Source organism: Ambystoma mexicanum, chromosome 13, assembly GCF_040938575.1.
Source record: "Ambystoma mexicanum isolate Mex_15411 chromosome 13, UKY_AmexF1_1, whole genome shotgun sequence".
NCBI classification, from domain to species: Eukaryota; Metazoa; Chordata; class Amphibia; order Caudata; family Ambystomatidae; genus Ambystoma; species Ambystoma mexicanum.
In genome coordinates, this window is record NC_090938.1 from 49,524,151 (window position 1) to 49,544,397 (window position 20,247).

The 20,247-nt window shown below is 48.3% G+C and overlaps 1 protein-coding gene across 1 annotated transcript in view; it reads right to left on the reverse strand.

The window, feature by feature from the left end:
* The window catches only part of SLC26A9 (solute carrier family 26 member 9), a 501,176-nt gene that overhangs the window by 141,717 nt on the left and 339,212 nt on the right, over positions 1-20,247 (reverse strand). The window contains exon 12 of the mRNA XM_069633170.1: positions 15,760-15,866. Within this exon, the coding sequence (XP_069489271.1) occupies positions 15,760-15,866 (107 nt within the window). The remainder of the gene's footprint in view (positions 1-15,759; positions 15,867-20,247) is intronic.

Consider the following 20,247-nt stretch of genomic DNA (forward strand, 5'->3'; position numbering starts at 1 on the left):
AGACATCCACAGGACACCTGCATTAAGTGAGCAAGCAAGACTTAGCTGCAACGCTTGCTCTCTGGCATGCGAGGCCACAAGCTTGTTAAGAAGGCGGCTTGATTGGTAGGCGAAAGCCTGTGGTAGCCATCTCAGAAAACACTGCAAATTATTTATAATCATTAGGATTAGGTTTTCTGTTTACGATATTATGATATTTTATTTGTATTGTGCTCATACACAAGTGTTTCAGAGCGCGACAAGGCAAGGGAGGGGAACAAGGGAGAACAGAACAACGATCTTACTAGGCCCAGTGACATCGAGACCTCGCAAGTGCATGGGAGAGGGGGAGGGGAAAAGTGCATGGGAGGTGGAGAGTGGACAGTGCAGGCAGAGAAGGAACAGATAAATAATAATAAATAAAAATAAATAGATAATACAGGGAATAAACAGTGGTAGCGCAGCCAGCAAGTGGCAAGTGCTGTATTTACCACAGCAGCCTGGGTAAGTCTGATAAGTGCAGAAAAAGAAGGAAATGGGGGTGTGGGGACTGTATGGGTATAGATACAGTCCCCAGTGCAAGGGGTGGCCAGGAGGCAGTGCAGGAGGGTGCCAGGGTGGGCAGGTACCTGGACCCAGGGGACAGAGGGTGGCCAGGTGCACAGTGCCAAGAGAGAGCAGATCAGCAGGGGAGAAGGGGAGCAAAGGCAGAAGAAAAGAGGAAGGTCTTGAGGTGCTTCCAGAACTGGAGATGGTTCTCCTCAAGTTTTAGAGTAGCAGTGAGGTTGTTCCAGAGGGAGGCCCCAGCCGAAGACAGAGATCTACCCCCAGCTCGTTTCTTTGAAAAACGACAGACCCTGAGGGAGTTAGAGGTAGAGGAATGAAGAGCTCGAGAGGGGAGGTATTTGCAGAGGCATAGCTGAAGGTATTTTGGACTGAGGCCCCAGAGGGCCTTGTGGACAATGCGGAGGGGTTTAAATGTAATCCTTGCATCCACTGGGAGCCAATGAAGGAATTTCAGGGCTGGAGAGATACGATCCCAGGGCTTGAGGCCAAGGACAAGTCTCAGAGTCCTGTTCTGGATTAGCTGCAGAGGGCAGAGAGTAGAGGCCGATAGATTTAGAAAGAGGCTGTTACAATAGTCCAAGCTAGAGAGAACCAGAGCTTGGGATACCATGAGCTTCTGGGGGAAGGAGAGGAAACGCAGAGTACCTCTGAGGAGGTGCAGTAGGAAGTTTGACTTTTTAGAGACCTCACAGATGTGGGCAGAGAAGGAAAATGTGGTGTTAAAGATGACCCCGGGGTTCTTAGCCTCGCAGTTGGGGGTAGGAGGAGGGCCAAAGGAGGCTGGCCAGAGAATGAGGGGAAAGGAGGGTGAAGGTGTGCCGATGAGGAGGATCTCTGTCTTGCTGGCATTCAGACAAAGAACATTGGTGGCACACCAATCTTGAATGGCAGCTGAGATGAGAGAGCGAGAGGAGGTGGCCGAGGGCAGCCTGAAAATGAGCACATGATGTTTGAAGGAGAAATGTGGTAGTGGCCCACCTCAGTGTATGGGTAAGGCGTAGAGCAGGTGAATGGAGGGGGACATGAGAAGGTGTATGTTAAGTTTAAGTTTCTAATAGAAGTTACATGACCTGTGTTACTATGTAACATGAGAAGGTACACATTAGGTTTAAATCTCTAACAGAGAGGGCATTCCATGTGTTACTCTGTGACATGAGAAAGTACAAGGCTCTCAACCGCAACTAATGTGCGGCATAGGGACTCCCTAGACCCCCCCCCTTGTTTTTTGCTGTATTATTCTGTGACATGAGAAGGTACATATTAGGTTCAACTCGCTAACAAAGAGGACATTTCCTGTATTACTCTGTGACATGAGAAGTTACACGTTAGGTGTAACTCTCTAACAGAGAGGACATTACCCGTGTTACTCTGTGACATGAGAAGGTACACGTTAGGTGTAACTCTCTAACGCAAGGGACATGCCCTCAGACGCGTAAGGATACTTACCGTGTATTATTCTGTGAGAAGAGTGGTTGCATACACAATGTTATTCTGTGACATGAGAAGGTACATGTTAGGTGTAACTCGCTAACATAAGTTACATGCCCTGTGTTAGTCTGTGACATGAGAAGGTACATGCTAGGTGTAATTCTCTAACAGACGTTAAGGAGGGTTGATTGGGGGGGTTATGAATTGGCAGAAGGGATCTAGTCAGTGGCAGATTTAAGGCGAAGGGCCCTGTGGGCAAGATTTACCGAGGGCCCTGGGTAGGTAGAGTTTAGGGTGGAAGGAGTTAACGGCTGTCACAAGGGTGACATTGTTGACCTTTAGGGACAAATGTTCCATGTATTTTAAGTTCCCTCTGTATGCCCATACTGTCTAATTACCCAACAATTATAGCTTATTCGCACCCGGGGAAGGCCGCTCACCCAATCAGGTGGCTGGACAGCGGGTGAGAAAACACAATCCCCGTCCGCTGTCCCAGCCACCCGAGGCTCTTCCCCGGGTCGTGCTTTATTTTGCTTTTTTTAACATGGGGGAGGCAACAGGGAGCCTAACCCTGTTGCCTCCCACGTTAGAAAACCCCAATTCCCCTTTCCACCACCCCATCCCACCTGCAGGATGGAGATTTGTGCTCTGGTCCCCATCGAAAATAGAAAAGGGACTAGCTCCCTTTTTGGATGAAGGTGGCCATTTTGGAACATGTTTCAATGGATGCTGTCATCCGAAAAGGGACATAGTCCCTTTTCCATTTCAATTGCGGTGGCCATTATTTTTTGCATTTTATTTTTTTCTCCGATGGGAGATGGGCTCGCACAGAGCTCATCTGCAGTCAGATGAAAAAAATAAATATCCGAAACCACGGTAAATCCGAGGGTGTGAATAGCTTTCATGCTCTGGCTGAGGTCAGACATGGGGTTTATTGATCACAGCCCGAGCTAATGGGCCTTTAATCCCATGCCCGCCCCCCAGCAGGGGTGTGAAAGCTATATTAAACCCATGCAGAATTTTAAGTGCCACAGTAATGGTCACTGTCATTTACCCGTTAACATCACTAATATTATCCCATTGTAAATGGTCTGCTGCTGAGACTGTTAAAATAAGATCTCATTGGGAGGCCCTGTGCAGCCCAGGCTCTTTGCCTTTGATGCGACAGAGGCAGAGTAGGGGACCCGTAGGCATTTTTCCCTTGTCCGACTGCTAAATCCGCCTCTGGATCTAGTCCACAATTGTAAACTAATAAATGATCGAATGTGCCGTCTATGGGGGACCGACAAAAGTCATGACCCAAGAAATAATGTTCTACCATTGGCTTATTTGGTAATCAGAAGGTGGGTGGGATAAATGCCTATAGGGGCTGTGCGTGTATTTACAACTGGACATATTCCTTCCTGTCCAGGAACCATCAAAGTAAAAGGTGTCAGGAGGGCCACTCTATTAACTGGCACGGACCTCTGCTCTCCCTCGAGTTCTATAATCTCAACAAAGTCTCACCAATCTAGCATCCAGGCGCCTCCTTCTCAGCACAGTCATGGGGATAGAGCGCCTAGCTGCTTCTTTGGTTCCCAAACACAGTCCCAAGGAGGGCCTCATTACAAGTTTGGCAGTATTGCAGTGGTAAATCCGGCAGAATACTGACAAATGGAATTACCGTTACCACCACTTTGTCCGGCAGAATTACAGCTGGATTTCAAGTGGTGGTATTGCGGTGTTACTCCCCATTTATTGAGCCCATACAACTACATGGGGATTTTGTCAGCCGATTTGGCCGTTTATTAGCATTAAGGCAGCCGATTTACCACCAGAATTTTGCTGGAGGTTTTTCCTCCCCCTCACCACCAAAGTTGTAGTACGGCGGTACGATAGCGTGCCAGTAATGAAGTGGTAATGGAGTTACCACTGCATTACTGCCGTTTTTACAGAACTGCTGCACTCCTAATGAGGCCCTATATATTGCATAGCTACTTCTTGGCTCAATTACCAGCAACAGGTATAAAGTGCCCACTTGCTATAGTAATATAGAAAAAACAGCCACACTCGTAACAAGGCCCAGAGAGCTGGTCACACTACCAAGGTATATTGTGCCCTTATCACTATCAAGGCATATAGTGCCAGTCTCATCATTAATCAGCCCCACTCCCATCAGGATTTCCAGCTCCTACAACTCTATAGCTCTTTCAGCATCAGCAAGTTGGCCAGTCTGCCAAGCCGACCTAGGACTCTCCGGCTTACACTGTGCTTCAACTTCCCTGCTGAGTTCTACGATGCTGACTGTCCCACCCCTGCTGGTCCCCTTGCACCTGGACATCTGCTGCCCTGACTGCTTTGCTCAGAACTTTTATAGGTCTCTACTTACCATTCTCTATCTAAGGGCTTCCCCGATTGGTTCTTCCTGCACTGTCTGGGGCGCTCAAATTGATCTGGCTTCCTGATTGTGTGATGTGCCTCAGCTGCTTAAGGGCCTGCAGGTTCCGGAGAAAAGATATGGATCTGTGGCCGTCTTGGCTCGAGGCAGAAGTACTGCCTTTGCTCTCTACCTTACGGCTCCTCATCTCTTACAGCAGTTCAGCTTTCAGTATTGATGTCTGTGCGTGGGGCATTACGAGAGTCTGCAGGATCATGGATGTGGGTGACAATTCAGAGGACCATGAACAGAATATGACATTGGGCCTCATTACGTGGTAGGAGGTAAGGAATTACCGGCACCTGGTCTGACCAGGTGTTAAGGACCGGACCCGCTAAGGGACTTCAGAGCTAATAACGGTGCTGCAAATTGCGGTACCGTTATTAGCTACTTCCCCATTCCTTTTGAGCCCTATGGGGGCTGAAATGGGAATGGGGAATAGTTCTCAGAAGGGAATAGTTTCTTACCTGTAACTCCATTTCTCCAGCATTGGTATCTTTCATGGATTCACATGCTTAGAATATTCCCCGTCGACAGATTGGGAACCCTCGGTACGCTTATAAAGCCGTTTCCCATAGGAAAACTTCCGACACTTTTGTGTCCTATCTATGTCGTTTTTGGGTCCGCCCACGCACGCCCCACTAGGATGTAGCGGTATAAATGCCCGCCCCCGCGGCTCCCTTCAGATTTCGACCCCTCCAAAGCAGAATGGGGTGAAACTTAGTTATACAAGTAGATTGCATTCCGGGGAGGCCGGCGGGCGCATGTGAATCCATGAAAGATACCAATGCTGGAGAAATGGAGTTACAGGTAAGAAACTATTCCCTTCTCCAGAATTGGATCTTTCTTGGATTCACATGCTTAGAATACAATACACAGCAGTGATCCTGAAAAGGGGAGGTGTGAATGCAATCCGGCACCCCCCTAAGCATACGTATACCGAACTATGCATACATAAACTGCCAATTTATAAATACTCAAAAGTACATGCACATATCAATATCTATATATATATATATACATACATATACATATATACGTCCATATATACATATGTTAAAACAAGTACAGACCCTTCTTGAAAAAGGCTTACCTTATTGAAACAGATGGCGTAAGACTGCTCTTCCCATTTGTATCTCGTCTGCATGCTGCCGTTCGAGGCAGTAATGTCGGGTAAACGTGTGAGGCACTGACCATGCCGCCGCCTGGCAAATGTCTGCCAACGGGATTCCTGCCCACAACGCCGTTGAAGACGAAGTTGCCCTTGTGGAATGAGCTCTCGGACGCCCTTGTAGCGGTTTTCCCGCTTTGGAATGACAGAAGGCAATCGTCGACGAGACCCATCAGGCCAGTCCCTGCTTTGAAATTGCTTTTCCTCTCGTCGACGGACCATATGCAATGAAGAGTTGCTGCGTAGATCTAAGTTGCTGAGTCCGATGAAGGTAAAATTTCAGAGCTCTCTTCACGTCCAAGGTATGGAGGACTTTTTCCGCAGCCGATGAGGGGGTCACGAAAAAGGTAGGCAGGACAATGGATGAGTGTTTATGATAAGCCGTAGGAACTTTTGGAATGAAACGAGGATTAGTTGACGGAACAACTTTGTCCTTAAAGAACCTTAGGTACGGCGGGTCCATGACCAACGCTTGCAATTCTGATAGCCACCTAGCTGATGTTATAGCTATTAGAAAGGCCAATTTCCATGACAAGAACTTCATCGACGATGTGGCCATTGGTTCAAAGGGTGCTTTCATTAACCCTGCTAGCACCACATTCAGACTCCACGTTGGTGGAAACCGTTTAACCGGCGGGAATGTTCGTAACAGACCCCTCATGAAGTGTTTCACCAGCCTGTCACTAAACAAGGGAGACGACAGCCTCCTCCTCGTGAACCTAGAGATGGCTGCCCGGTGTACCTTTATTGATGAAAAGGATAATCCGCTCTTCGACCAGGTGTAGCAGATACAGTAGAAGTTGCTCCGGAGTTACCCTTAGAGGTTGCACTCCCGGCTGTCCTTGACACCACATACAGAATCTTCTCCACTTACACACGTACGACTTGTTGGTGGAAGGGGCCCGTGCTGCTTGCAGGATTCTCCGACAATCCGACGAAATGCTCAAGGCACCAAATTCCGAAAAGTCAGGAGCCAAGCTGTGAGGTTGAGACTGTCCGGATTGTGATGCCACACTGTTCCTTCGTCCCGGGACAGGAGATTGGGAACCTTCGGGAATGATATCGGTTGAGCTACTGACAGGTGAAGCAGGTCGGAAAACCACGGCTGCCTCGGCCAACACTGTGCCACTAGGATGACCCGGCACCTGTACCTGCGTATCCACTGCAGAGCTCTCCTTATAAGAGGGAACTTCTTGTTCCTCTTCATTGCGAAGAGATCCAGCGGAGGCCGTCCCCATTTCTCGAAGACCTTCGATAACTGAACGCTGTTTATCTCCCATTCGTGTATTTGGTCCATTTTTCTGCTGAGTGAGTCCGCTTGCTCGTTCCTTACTCCCGGGAGATGATGAGCTACGATGGATATATCGTGTTTCAGAGCCCAATGCCACACCTTCTGAGCCTCGGTGAAAAGGGTTCTGGACCGCGTGCCTCCTTGCTTCCTTAAGTAAAACATTGCTGTCGTGTTGTCTGTCAATATTCTCACTATGGACCCTCTGATGTGCGGCAGGAAAGACTTCAAGGCCCAGCGCACTGCTCTCAGTTCCAGAACGTTGATGTGCAGGAGTGACTCCCTTCGAGACCAACAACCTTGCGTTTGTAGGGTGCCCATGTGCGCACCCCAGCCTGTCAGGGATGCGTCCGTCACTATGGTTAGCCGAAACTCCGGCTCCTGTAGAGGTACCCCTCTGGATAGATTCTGAAAGCTCTGCCACCACTGAAGAGCTAGTAGGAGCTCGTCGTCGTCGACGGTCAGTTTGTCCGACCAGAGTCCTTGGGCCTGCGTCCACCGGTCCGCCAGAAACTCTTGAACCAGCCTCATGAACAGGCGGCAGTTGCCCACCAGAGGAATGCAGGAGGCCATAGCACCCAGAATCGACACATATTTTCTCACTGATAGTCTGGTATTGATTCTCGGCCGACCTGCCAATCGATTGAGTTTGGTGATTCTGTCGAGGGATGGCTTCACTAACCCTGACTTAGTCTCAAATTGCGCGCCCAGGAATACCAAGCTTCTTGACGGCGTCAATGAAGATTTCTCGAAGTTTACCGCAAACCCCAGCCGTTGTAAGAGTTGCATGGTGGCCTGCAAACTTGTGTGAGTCGACATAGGGGATGACCCCCTCACCAACCAGTCATCGAGATACGGGTACACATGATGGCCTTACCTTCTCAGCCAGGCCGCCACCGGGGCCAAACATTTCGGGAACGTTCTGGGAAAGGATTTTAGCCCAAAAGGAAGTACTGTGAACTGGTAGTGAGTTCGTCCTACCACAAACCTTAGGAACTTTCTGTGTCGCCGACACATTGGAATGTGGAAGTACGCATCCTGCAGGTCCAGAGACGCCAGAAAGTCCCCTTCCTGAACTGACCGGATCACTTCCTGGAGCGTGAGCATCTTGAATTTTAGGCTTTTCAATGTCTTGTTGAGATCACACAGGTCTAGAATGGGACGCCACTTTCCGTTTGGTTTTTCTCACCACAAAGTATCAGGAATAAACCCCTTGACTCCTCTGTGACGACGGAACCAATTCTATAGCACCTTTTTGTAGCATAAGTGCTACTTCCTGCTGCAACACGCTCAGATGGGGTTGAGCTACAAACGCCAGTGGAATGTGCGGAGGGTTGCTTTTGAATTGCAGGTAATGTCCGTATCTTACTGTGTCCAACACCCACTGATCCGTTGTTATTTGCTCCCATTCGTCGATGTAGCACGATACTCTGCCTCCCAGAACATTCCGATGCCCGTCATTGCTGGTCCTTGGTTTGCTTATCCCTCGTCGACGACGAGTAACCTGTTCTCTTCCTGGAGATCTGGTAGTCCCGGTGTCGTTTTGCCACTTGAGAAGCCCGTCTGTATCCCTGGGAGGGGTACGCCGGCCTACTGAAGGATCTGTCTCTCGATGCTGAGAATCTGGAGTTTCCTGATGCTACCCTAAAGGGACAAAAAGATCTGAAACTCCGACCACTCTGGAGGGCACCCAAGGAACGCACCTTGTCAGAGTCCTCCTTCATACCCTTCAGGGCCTTGTCCACCTTCTCGCCGAACAGAAGGTCTCCCTCAAAGGGAATATCCAGCACCTTGTATTGCACCTCTGGTCTAAAGTTGGTGCATTTAAGCCATGCTTGCCTCCGTAGAACCACCCCATTGTTCACTTGTTTGAAACCCCAATTCTGCGAGGTCCACAGCGATGTTAATAGCATGATTGGAAGCCTTGTCACCTTCCCGGACGAGTAACATCTCCGATGTTCTTCTGGAAGATGCTCCAGCATAGGTGCCAGTCGGTGCCACATCTCTCTTTCATATATGGCTACTATAGCCAGAGAGTTGGCCGCTTTCACTGTGGTTGCTCCTACCGACAGCACTTTTTAGCCAAAGGCATCCTGTCTTCTGGCCTCATTTTCCGGGGGGGTCGGGCACTTGTGCCGGGCCCTCGCCTTTCTCGCCGCCGCCGCCGACACCACCGAGTCAGGGGTTGGTTGGGAGGACAGACACTTGGGGGTAGCTTCTGGGGCCTTACATTTTTTCTCCAGGCGGGCTTTCTCCAGGCGACCTTTTATTGCCGGTTACGAGAAAGGGTGACGCATGGTCTGTAACCCCTCCTGCCACACATGATCCAGGATGGGTACCGAAAACACTGACCTTCTTCTCTTTCCCATGTGGTCGAAAAGAAAGCAGTCCTTTTTCTCCTCTTCCTGGGCCAACCCGAATTCTGTACACGCTTTGGCCATCATGGCATGAAATGACCCAATGTCGTCCGGGGGAGACGGCTGAGCAGGGCTTCTCTGGGTTTCTAATTCCACCTCAGACTCCCAGGTTGGATCCCTGGAGGAGGAAAGTGAGACATTCGATAAGGTTCTGTCCGAGTCCGAATCTATCAGTTCTCCTTCCTCGTGGCGTGGAGCTGAGAGGTCTCCACCCGCTGGCACTGCCGTGGGGGTTGACGGAGGTGGCCGACGAGACGGGCCCGGTTCGTCGATGGCTGACCTTGCTTGAGGCAGCTTCTCGTCCAGTGTCTTCAGCAATGTTTGTAACGTGGATAAAACCTCCAGCGACAAGAGTGACTGCGGATTGAGAAGAGGGGTAGACCCCGGAATGCTCCCGGAGAGAGGCCTGGTAATCCCTCGTAACCCGAGGTCTGCAGGGCCAGCTACTCTCACATCCTCATCTCCTGAGGACACTGACAAGGCCTCTTGCTGCAGTAGGGTCTCCGGCAAAACCGGGTCGAATACTTCTGGTCGCCAGGACTCTTGCGGGATCTCCGTCGACGAGGCTAAAGCTGGCCCCGTCGTCGTCATCGCCGTCACCGTCTGCGGCCCAAGAACAGTTGAGACCAATTGTGTCAGTGGCAGAGAAGTGGTCGACGACTGGCCTTCCATCGACGACGGTGGTGGTCGTGTAGGTCCCTGAGGCGTTCCCGCCTTTTCTGAACTTGACCTACGCTTCTCTGCTTTTCAACTCGAGGTCGATCTATGATGATCGCCCGAGGAGGATTTCAACTTTTCTTTTCTGTTTTTCTTTGTTGAAGATGAGGATGACAAGGCTTTCTTCGACAAAGACTCCTTAGAATGGCTTCTCAATGATTCCTTTTCCGCCGGTCGTGATTTCTTCACCGGGGGTTTCCGATTATGTCAAGCGGTGCAGGGCCCCTGAAGATTAACACGCTGAGGCCACGCTGCGCGTGCAGCCTACCTCCAAAGGCGGGTATGCCCCCGCTCCATCGTTTAACCATGCCACTAGTCGTCAACTTCGATCTTTAAGAGTCTTCTGGGAGAAGCCCTTACATATGTCGCACTTGTCTGCCGAATGATGAGGGTGTAGACAATATATGCAATCCATATGTCCGTCCCCCTCGTACACCTTCTTCAACCCGCACGTAGCGCACGGGCGGAACAGTGCTTTTCCTGACATCAGGACAAAACTCCAACAGCACAACCTAGACAAAATAGTAGACTACACAAGGTGCTCCCACTACTTTGGAGATGGTTGAAATCTGAAGGGAGCCGCGGGGGCGGGGCATTTATACCACTACGTCCTAGTGGGGGGTGCGTGGGCGGCCCTAAAAACAACATAGATAGGACACAAAAGTGTCGGCAGTTTTCCTATGGGAAACGGCTTTATAAGCGTACCGAGGGTTCCCAGTCTGTCGACGGGGAATATTCTAAGCATGTGAATCCATGAAAGATCCAATGCTGGCGAATGGGGACTTACCGGGTCCTCCAAGGTTGGAATGACCCGGTAAGTACCCATTCTGAAAACCCGGACCCGGTATGCGGTAAGGGGGTAGCCATGGTGCTAAAAGCACCATGGCTACCTCCTACCGCGTAATGAGGCCCATTGTGTCTTGGGTTGCTTGCTGTGCCCCTTGATATAAGACTTTACTATGATCTGATCTTATTACAGTTATGCTCGACTTTTATAAGAAAACAGCAGTACCGTATCACACTCTGAGTGTTCTGGCTGTAGGACTATCTTTGGGCTTGGGATCCCGAAATGACCTCTGCAGCTCCACCATCAACCACTTCCAGGTAGCTCATGGATCTGACGATATTGCCCTGTTGAGCCTTATTTATTTGGCGGTAAACAGGAGTGATACATGGTATGGGCCACCTGTGCACTGCACAGGACATTGCAGACCCTGCTCACTGATTAGGAGGATTTCTATTTCTATTTATGGAGATTTGTTGGCGCTACTACCCAAAACAGGTTACTCAAAGCTCAGGTTTACCACGAGGACCTAGCAAACTCAGAAAATACCCTGTCAACAGTAATGACTTGATCTTTTTCCTAAAGAGTAGATGTTCAGGAATTTCAGGATGCTGTGTCCTGGACACCGCTACCCCAAATACTATTTCAACAGGATCTTGCACAACAGAATGTGCAGCTCTTTATGAGTCGTTACCAGAAGCAAGTCTGGCTAGTTAAACGTTAATGTTTGAGAGAGCAGAATTGATGGGTGCTCTTACAAATCTCTTGATGGAACAAAAATCTGTGTCTCCTCTCTAGACAACTGAACCCATGGCTCCTTTATAGACAGAGTAACACGCCTTTAAATGATATATATTATCCCTCGTGTTAAAACTTCGGAACTTTTCCTAGTAAGGGTGACAGTGATGCTGAGCCTTCCCATTCATAATGAAAGTTGTATATCGATACAACGAACCAACACATCGCCAAAATCAATCTGCTAGGAGAATATTATTCAGGCATCAAGTGTGGCTGGTGTAAGTTATCACGCATAGGCCACGGGGCAAGCAGTGGATGACGTTCTTCTTTTACAGGAGAAAAACAAGTCATGGCGCTCTTGCTGTCACATCTCGAGATGCAGAACGCTCAGGAGCATATAACTGTCTTATGAAAAGGGAAACATGGCTGGGTGCTGATGACCAGGCCTCCAATGCGTAGATTTACTCCCATGCAGAGCTCAGATCTTCAGACTTGAAAATCCCATTTCTCGAACTTTACTTATGGCTTGCATCATTGCACAAGATTTCATCTTCTCCTACGAAACGACTTGAAGCCTGACCATAAACACAGCCATAACAATTTCTCAGTGAGCTGACGACACTGAGCTGAGCATCAACATTTCAGCCTAAGAAAGGTGGCACTATACAACTCACAAATAAATAAATATTACACGTAAAGGGGCACTCAGTCCATCAAATGGGCCTTGATGTCCAAAGTATACTGGAAAGTATAAGCTGGTTGCTGTATCTACAATCCCTTCCTAGTCCTAAAATCCTCCAGAGCTAGGACAAGGTATGATCTAACACACAGAGAGTGGCTGGATTATAAAGATAGGTGCCAGAAGAGCTCAACCCCACGCAAGAGGGAACCAGCCTCCCACACCACTGTAGCCAATCCCAAAAAGCTCCAGGCAGGCCTGTTCACAATATGTGCCAGGCAGGCCTGTTCACGACATTGCTCCCCCAAGAGCCACATTTCAAAGCTCACCCTCGCTTAAGAGGCCACGTAGTTCCACTCAACTTTCCATCCTACAGGACCTGGCCATTCGGGGTCGCTCTGGGCATAGGGGTAAACAAAAGGGAATTTTCTCTCATGCCTCTTGTGTATTATTTCAACACCCAGGCGTTGTAGAAGGCACAAGTCAAAAGTCAAACTCCGATCATAATCTAGGTTTTAGAGGAAGGACAGCTGCGTTCCCTCACTGAGGACCAATTCCTCCCGGGGTGAAACACCCCTCGAGTCTGTGAACGCCATCAGTGCCAAAATGACATGGAAATAATAAAGGCTCCCCTTCACCAAAAGCATAACAGCCTGCTGGTAAGAGAAAACAGAGAAGAGGATGACTCAGTAAGTGGAAGTCCCAACCATGAGCTGCTCCTCGACAGTGGCCATTCCGCCACTGCTGCTTCATTCTTGGGACCAAAAGAGACTTGTAAACCATAGAAAAAAGTTTTTTTTCCACGTGCGTTATGAAGCGAGCACTTTAAACTTGCTCAGTAATTGAAATGCAATCTTTGCATTTGCAGAACCTCCTTGCACACTCCAAGGCATGTCTTTGCAAGGGCCTGCACAGTATCGTGCATGGACCAGGGTTGGGATATCTGCTGCTCAGCTCCCTTAATGGATTATACAATGAAGCTCTCTTGACCCCCTACTTGCTGCATGCTACTGACAGTGCCTGGGGAGATGGAAGATCACCACCACGGCCAGGTAAGTGTTTGAAAAATGTGTGTGTGTGTGTGTGCCTGCATGTTTGTGTGAATGTATATGTGCGAGAGAGTTTGTTAGAGTGCATGAGCATGCAAGTGTTAGTGAGAGATAGACCTATGTGTGCATGTATGTAGCATGTATGTGTGTGTGAGGGACCTGGAAGGAGTGTGTGAATGAGTGAATGTGTCTGTGTTTTCTATGGCATGCGGCACGCCCCCTCTTCCATCATGTTTATGACAGGGAGGGGAGCCTGCCCTGCACCATGAAATTGCACTTAAAAGGGCAATAGGGACCTTACCAGGCACAGCCAACTGGAGTGTTCTTAAAAGGCCAAAATTGCCATGGCTGGGCTTGGCCAATGTGACGGTTCATAACGTTGCAAATGCTGGCATTATTCAGCATAGCCAACACAAGTGTTCTTATGGTGGCAAACACTGCCATTACTGAGCACAGCCAACACAAGTGTTCTCATAGAGGCACATACTGGCATTACTAGACACCGCATGCACACGTGTTCTTACAGTGTGTTCTTACAGTGGCAATACTAGCATTATTGGACACAGCCAACATAAGTGTGTTGATACAGTGGCAATATTGGCATATATATTGGCATAGCCAGAATGAAATTGTTTTCTTACAGAAATAATGTTGGCAGTATTTGGCATAGCCAACATGAGAATGTTGTTACAGTGGCAATACCGGCATGTGTATGCCACTATGCTTTTCATCACCACTGTAAGGAAAGCAGACTGTAGTCTGCTGGAAAGGAGAGCAAGAGGAACAGAAAGCAGGGAAGGACGTTTCAGATTTAGGGGTGAGGTCAGGTAGAGGAAAAATGCTTTGTTATTAGTGTGGATCCGTGTATGGACTATCTTCTACAGACAAGTATGCGCTGAGTTTATATAGACATTGGGATTCTAATTATAGTAGTCCTCTTAGAGTGGTAAAATATTGGCATATACTAGGCACAGGCATCATGAAATGAGTTTTGCAGTGACAATGTTGTCATGTATTGTGGGCCTGTTTTCCTGTTGGTAATCTGGCATCTGTTGAATTTTTTCATTCGTTATCCCAGAGAACAATTTGTAAATTACATGTTTTTTACGTAATTTTTAACAAACAATGGGCCTCATTACGAGTCAGGCGTTAAGGGGTTAACGGCGCCGTAAACGGCGCCGACCCTTAACGCCTGATTACAAGGTCCCTTAGCGCCATGGTGATTTTAACGCCTGCTTTTTGCAGGCGTTAAAATCCATGGCGCTAAGGGACCATGGTGCTAATTACGCCACCGTAATTTACGGTGGCGTAATTAGCGCCTTCCCCACTCCCATTATGCCCTATGGGGCAAAAATGGGAATGGGGAAGGGTAAAATGGGAAATGGGGATTTACCGCCCCACTCACCTTGGAATAGGGCGGTAAATCTGCCATCCACCATGGTGTAAACATAGTTTACACCATGGTGGTAAGGGTACGACCCAGGCGGTAACTTACCGCCTGGGTCGTAATGAGGCCCAATGTGCTGTAAAGTGCACCATTTTAACCAAAAACTCTCCCTTATTCGGGGCTCCTTCATACGTTTAGTTGCTCTCTCTTTTTTTAGAAATTCAGCAGCTGCCACTGGTTGCAACATCACAAGTGGGATGTTTGACCCCATAGCAGACTGGTGATCTGCCAATACCCCCTTTATGGGCACAACTCACCATTCAGACCTTGCTTAAAACTCAAGCTGTGGTCTGGCTCACAGCAGCTATCAAATAAAGTGCTAATTTCTTAGGATTCATTTTGCTGATTCACCTATTCAACCTGTACCCTTCAGTTGGTCAATAGATGCATCTACCATACGGGCCACAAGACATGTAATTCACAGCCTGGGTGCTTTACATGTTCGTGATATTTAAAAGAACTATGTGAGAGAAGGTGTACACCAATTGATGATGCTTGTGCACACTGAAAAAAAGGCAAAGGAGAGTGAATAGTGACAGTGAATAGCGCCATGGCAACCCCCTTACCGCATACCGGGTCCGGGTTCCCTGAATGGGCAATTACTGGGCCATTCCAACCTTGGAGGACCAGGTATTTCCCCATTAGGGAACCCATTCCCATTCCCATTCGAGCCCCCATAGGGCTCAATGGGAATGGGGACCATTCTAACAACGGGCCCGTTAATAACGGGCCTGTTAGCATGCTGGTCCTTTAGCGGCTCCCACTAAGGGCGCCTGGTAAAACCAGCCGCCCTTAGCGGGACCAGCTAAAGGACCTCGTAATGCGGCGATAAGGGGTTAACGGCACCGGCAGCGTTAACCCCATTACCCCCAACCATGTAATGACCCCCATTGTGCCTCAGCACGTCACAGACTGTCCCATGGACCACCACCGGAGTCTCAATACCATGTGTGGGTTTGGGTGTCGACTGTAAGAACTTTGTTCTCATTTAAAACCTGTTACAGTGAAAGAGTTGGAATGACTCCAGTATTGTTCCCCCAGACCATGGATTGTGCATAGGATAGGTATTAGATACTTACAACTGTGTGTTGAAGATGACAACAAGGATTGAAAAGGCCACACCAACAGCAAGTCCATAGGGAAGACCCAGGAAAAAGGTGGAAAGGAAGCTGACGACCCAGACACACTAAAGGAGACAAAGAAAACAGGATTAGGATAGGTAAAGTGGCTAGATGTAAATATCTGCTTCCAGTTGCTTTATAACATGTAATGCTAGTATTTAGCTCCTGATAAAGGAACTGAGTAAAAGGGAGAAAAAGTGGCCGTATAAAAGATCTGGGATTGGAACCGCAGTCTTCTGGTTCCACAATCAGCTTGTACGGCTCCTTAACACCCAGATCACATCTTTCCCAATGCACAGTGAAAATGAGATTATCCGACTAAAAAGACTTCAGTGCCACTAGAAATGGATTACTTCTCACACGATGTGTTGATATTTGTGGCCATTACATCTAAAGATGTGTATTTTCCCTCAAGCTGAATGTGTGTCACACACACACACACACACCACCCCCCTGTCTCCCCCCCTTTTTCTGTGGGCACATTTGTAAATCACCTATGTCTGGACACATTATTTATTTATTTCTACCACGCGATAGCCCGCAGGCATCAGGGCGCAAAACAGACAACATAAAACTAAAAGGCAGAGACGGACTGATTTATTCGAACAGAGTAGTTTTCAAATTGTTTCAGAAAGTAGTGTAACTTTCCTCTAATCGCATACTTATAGGGAGTTTAACCTTTCTCGTTCTATTATTATGGACAGTGTGGAGGGTCAGAATAAGGACAGAAACGTGTATCTTCCATTCTAAAGAATTTATTGAACAAATAAGAAGGTTTAAACTCCTGATTGTCCCCCAAATAATGTTTTTCCCTATTTATTTGTATTTAATTTATTGGGTATTCATAATGCACCTATAAAGCAAAATGGTGTTTCAAGGCGCATCAAGAGAAGGGAGGGGAGGTACAGGGAAGAAAAAAAAACAAAGCAATAATGATCCTACTAGGTCTTGAGACATTTGGATTGTGCAATTGCAGTAACACAAAAGAGGGGAGAGGAGGAAAAGTGCAGGACAGGGGGAAGGGGTAAAGCTCAGATGGGAAGGAGCTTTACTCCCTCCCACCTGAGCTATGGTGTGGCGGGCTACATCAAGTGTGCAGATACAATAGGTAAAAACAACAATGGAAAGCCTCGCCCTATGGTGCAGGGTGCTACATCAAGTATGTAGGTACAAGTAGGCAAAATGCAACAAAGGAAAGCCTCACCCTATGATGCAGGGGACTACATCAACTATGCAGGTGCAAGTAGGTAAAAAACAACAATGGAAAGCCCCACCCTATGGTGCAGGTGCCTACATCACATATGCAGGTGAAAGTAGGTAAAATGCAACAATGGAAAGCCTCACCCTTTGGTGCAGCGGGCTACATCACATATGCATGTGCAAGTAGGTAAAATGCAACAATGGAAAGCCTCACCCTATGGTGCAGGGGCTACACAAGCCAGCGGCCCTCAGCCATTGCCAGTCAGGGCCAGTTAGGGAGGTAGTTGTTACAGTGTTGCCTTCATAAATGTAAAGCACATGCAATAATGACTTAATTGCCCCCCACATTCAACACGGATTGATATAGTGCTCAGAGCAGGGTGCTCCTCAGTCATCAGTGAGTCCAAAAGGAAGATCTGTCCTCTGTCCAAAGCTAATCTATTCTGTCCCTACCACTATCAAATCCAACTAAGGCACAGGATAATGACTCACTTCTCCTGTGATCTACTTCTCAGCAGTCACTTTAGTAACTTATTTGCAGGTAGTTCTTTGTAACTACTTTGATCAGTTCACACAGTTCAGAGATTGGGTTCTTCAATGTATCTATCAGGTCTTTGACCCCTTTGTTTCTCCTTCAGAGTATATTCTTCTCTTTTCTCTGATTGTGCTAGATAGCGCTTTTTCCAGAAGGGTTCTCGTTTTTCTTTTCTACTTGATAGTTATTGGGATTAGTATTAGTGTTACAATAACGATTTTCGCTTGTCTCCATCTCTTTATTCTTACTGGGACGAGTAGGAGTGTTTCAGTAATGATATGCACTTATCTCCACCTCTTTGGTTTTACTGGAACGATTATGAGTGTACCAGTAATGATTCTTGCTTCTCGCCACCTCTTTCATTTTACTCGGACAAGTATGAATGCAATAGTAATGATTCTCTTGGTTCTTTACTGTTCTTTCTTTGCACTAGCATCAGAGTTCAAATAATAATTCTTAGTGTTCTTGGTTATTTTGCCATTTCTGAGATGAGTAGGAGTATTCCCATATTACTTCTCACTCTTCTTGTGGAACATTAACTTTAAGCCCTTATTGGGACGAGTAGGATTCTTACACTCGTTATATCTGCTATCCCTCCAGAGTATCCCGCCTTCCCGGTTACATCTTTCACCAGGGGTCAGCGTCACCGGGCCTGAGATGAGGATGGGGTCCTTCTTCTGGCGAATCTGTTTGGCTTTTGGCTTCTCTGTCTTACTATCTCTGCACCTGCTCTGTACTTCAAATGAGTCTGTGGTCTCAGCGTCGTTCTTGCACTTAGCAGTCAACCGACTCTCGGTCACACCATCACCCAAGACTTGCCAACTCGTGTTTAGCTTTTCTTCCCTCAGCTTTTCTCACTATAGGCTTCTCTCGTAAAGCCTTTACACGACAGCTTTCTTCCACGCTGAAAAGCTGTGCATCTCAGTCTCCTTCAGCTCTCTCGGCACAACTTATTAGAAACTCCTGGATATCTCTTCTCTTGCAGCACTCCCCCTCGTTCATTTATTACGCATTGCTGGGTATTCCCCGGGGGAGCATCAAAGTTAATTTACTCCTACGTCCCGTCCCCTTTCCTCCAGAATTTTGGAATATTCCGTCCTGTGGGACGGGACCGGAGCACTTTTTGTAAAAAAGCATCAAATAAACCTGCCCTCCTTATCTCCGCCTGCGCATCACCCTTTAGTCCTTTTCTCTGCGTGGTCGGGGCTGGACGCACTAGCATCACCGGGAAGACCTTTTTTCTTTCCCGTTGTCCTTCCCGCCTGCTCCGGTTCTACAGTCGCGCAGTCCTCTGTCGATGCCAGAGCGTCTGGGATTTGCCACTTGTTCTTCTTGCGAGCGTCGCTTCGCTAGGGCGGATCCCCATTCTCTCTGCTTGGAGTGTCTGGGACCGGATCACCGTTGGGACTCGTGTTTCTTCTGTGACTTCCTTTCGGTCCGGGCACTTCAACGTTGTCTTCGTAAGTGGGAGGAAATCTTCCAGAAGGTTCCTCCATCGCATTTCCAACTCTTCATTGACGGAAAGAAGAGATGCCCGGTAAGTTCTTTACTTTTCAGGGCACTCTGGCCAGGGGACTCCTTCCCGGGGTCCTCCAGGTCCAGGAGGGGCTTCAAAAGCTCTGCTACCAGGGGTTCTCCCTGAGGTGCCTCGCAGGCCTCGCAGGCCTAATAGGTGTACCAGGGTTTTCTCCAAGGATTTCCGTGAGGGGCCTGCCTATACCGGATCACGATCCGAGGTTCACCTATCAGGTGCTAATAGCCAGCATAGTCGTGCTAAGGCGTTGGGTACCGGGGTTCGCTCCGAGGTCTCCTTGTCTGGAGCTTCCCACACAGACACCGGGGTGCGCCCTGAGGCCTCTGTTGAGGCTTTCTGTACCGAGCCACGGTTCGAGGCCCCTCTCGAGGGAGCCATTAAGACCGGACTCAGTTCTGAGGTTCCCCTTAACGAGGCTAAGGTGTGTACCAACAGAACTGAGAGGCCTGTAAAGGTCTTGTCTGTGAGGTGGATTCCTCAACTTTCCTGTGCTCGTGGAGGTACCGGTTCTGTTGAGGGGGCCCAGGGAGAGGTTGTTGACCGTACCTCCTCTGTTACCTGCGTTGCCGAGGTTCCTCATTTGGAGGCTAACTCCTTTTTCCACAAAGTATGAGATATGTCTTGTATGAACTGGGCTTACCAAATACGAAGGTGTAAACCCGCGCCACAATAACTCTGTAGATCACCACGCCTGCCCTGGTTGGACAGAGAGTGAGGTAGCCAGTTGTCTCGCTTTAGTATTTTTCCTGACAGTGTGTCTCCCGTTCTGAGATACTGGCCCCCCGAAAACAAAAATTGAGGGAGATTACCTTTGTACAGGTAACGGCTAATTCAAGGGACAGGATGTCCAGTAAACATCCAAGATCCCATAGTACCGGCTCTGCCGAGGATCCTTGTGTCAAGGCTAAAATTTCAGTCAAGTCCCCTGACCAATCTGTGGAGTGAACTGCCTCATTTACACATGTGACGCAGTTCTCCTCAGATGTTCACAAAATGCCGGACATTCCTCCGTGGTCTACGGCAGCCATTATAGATTTTTCCCTCAGACCCACCCTATCGTCGGCGGGTGCTGGGAACCTTCTTTTTGGTGGACAACCTTATCCACGCGACAGTGTGAATCTGTTCCGCCCTTCCTATGACTGGCGTGCTCGGATGCCACTACCACATTCGGTCTTGC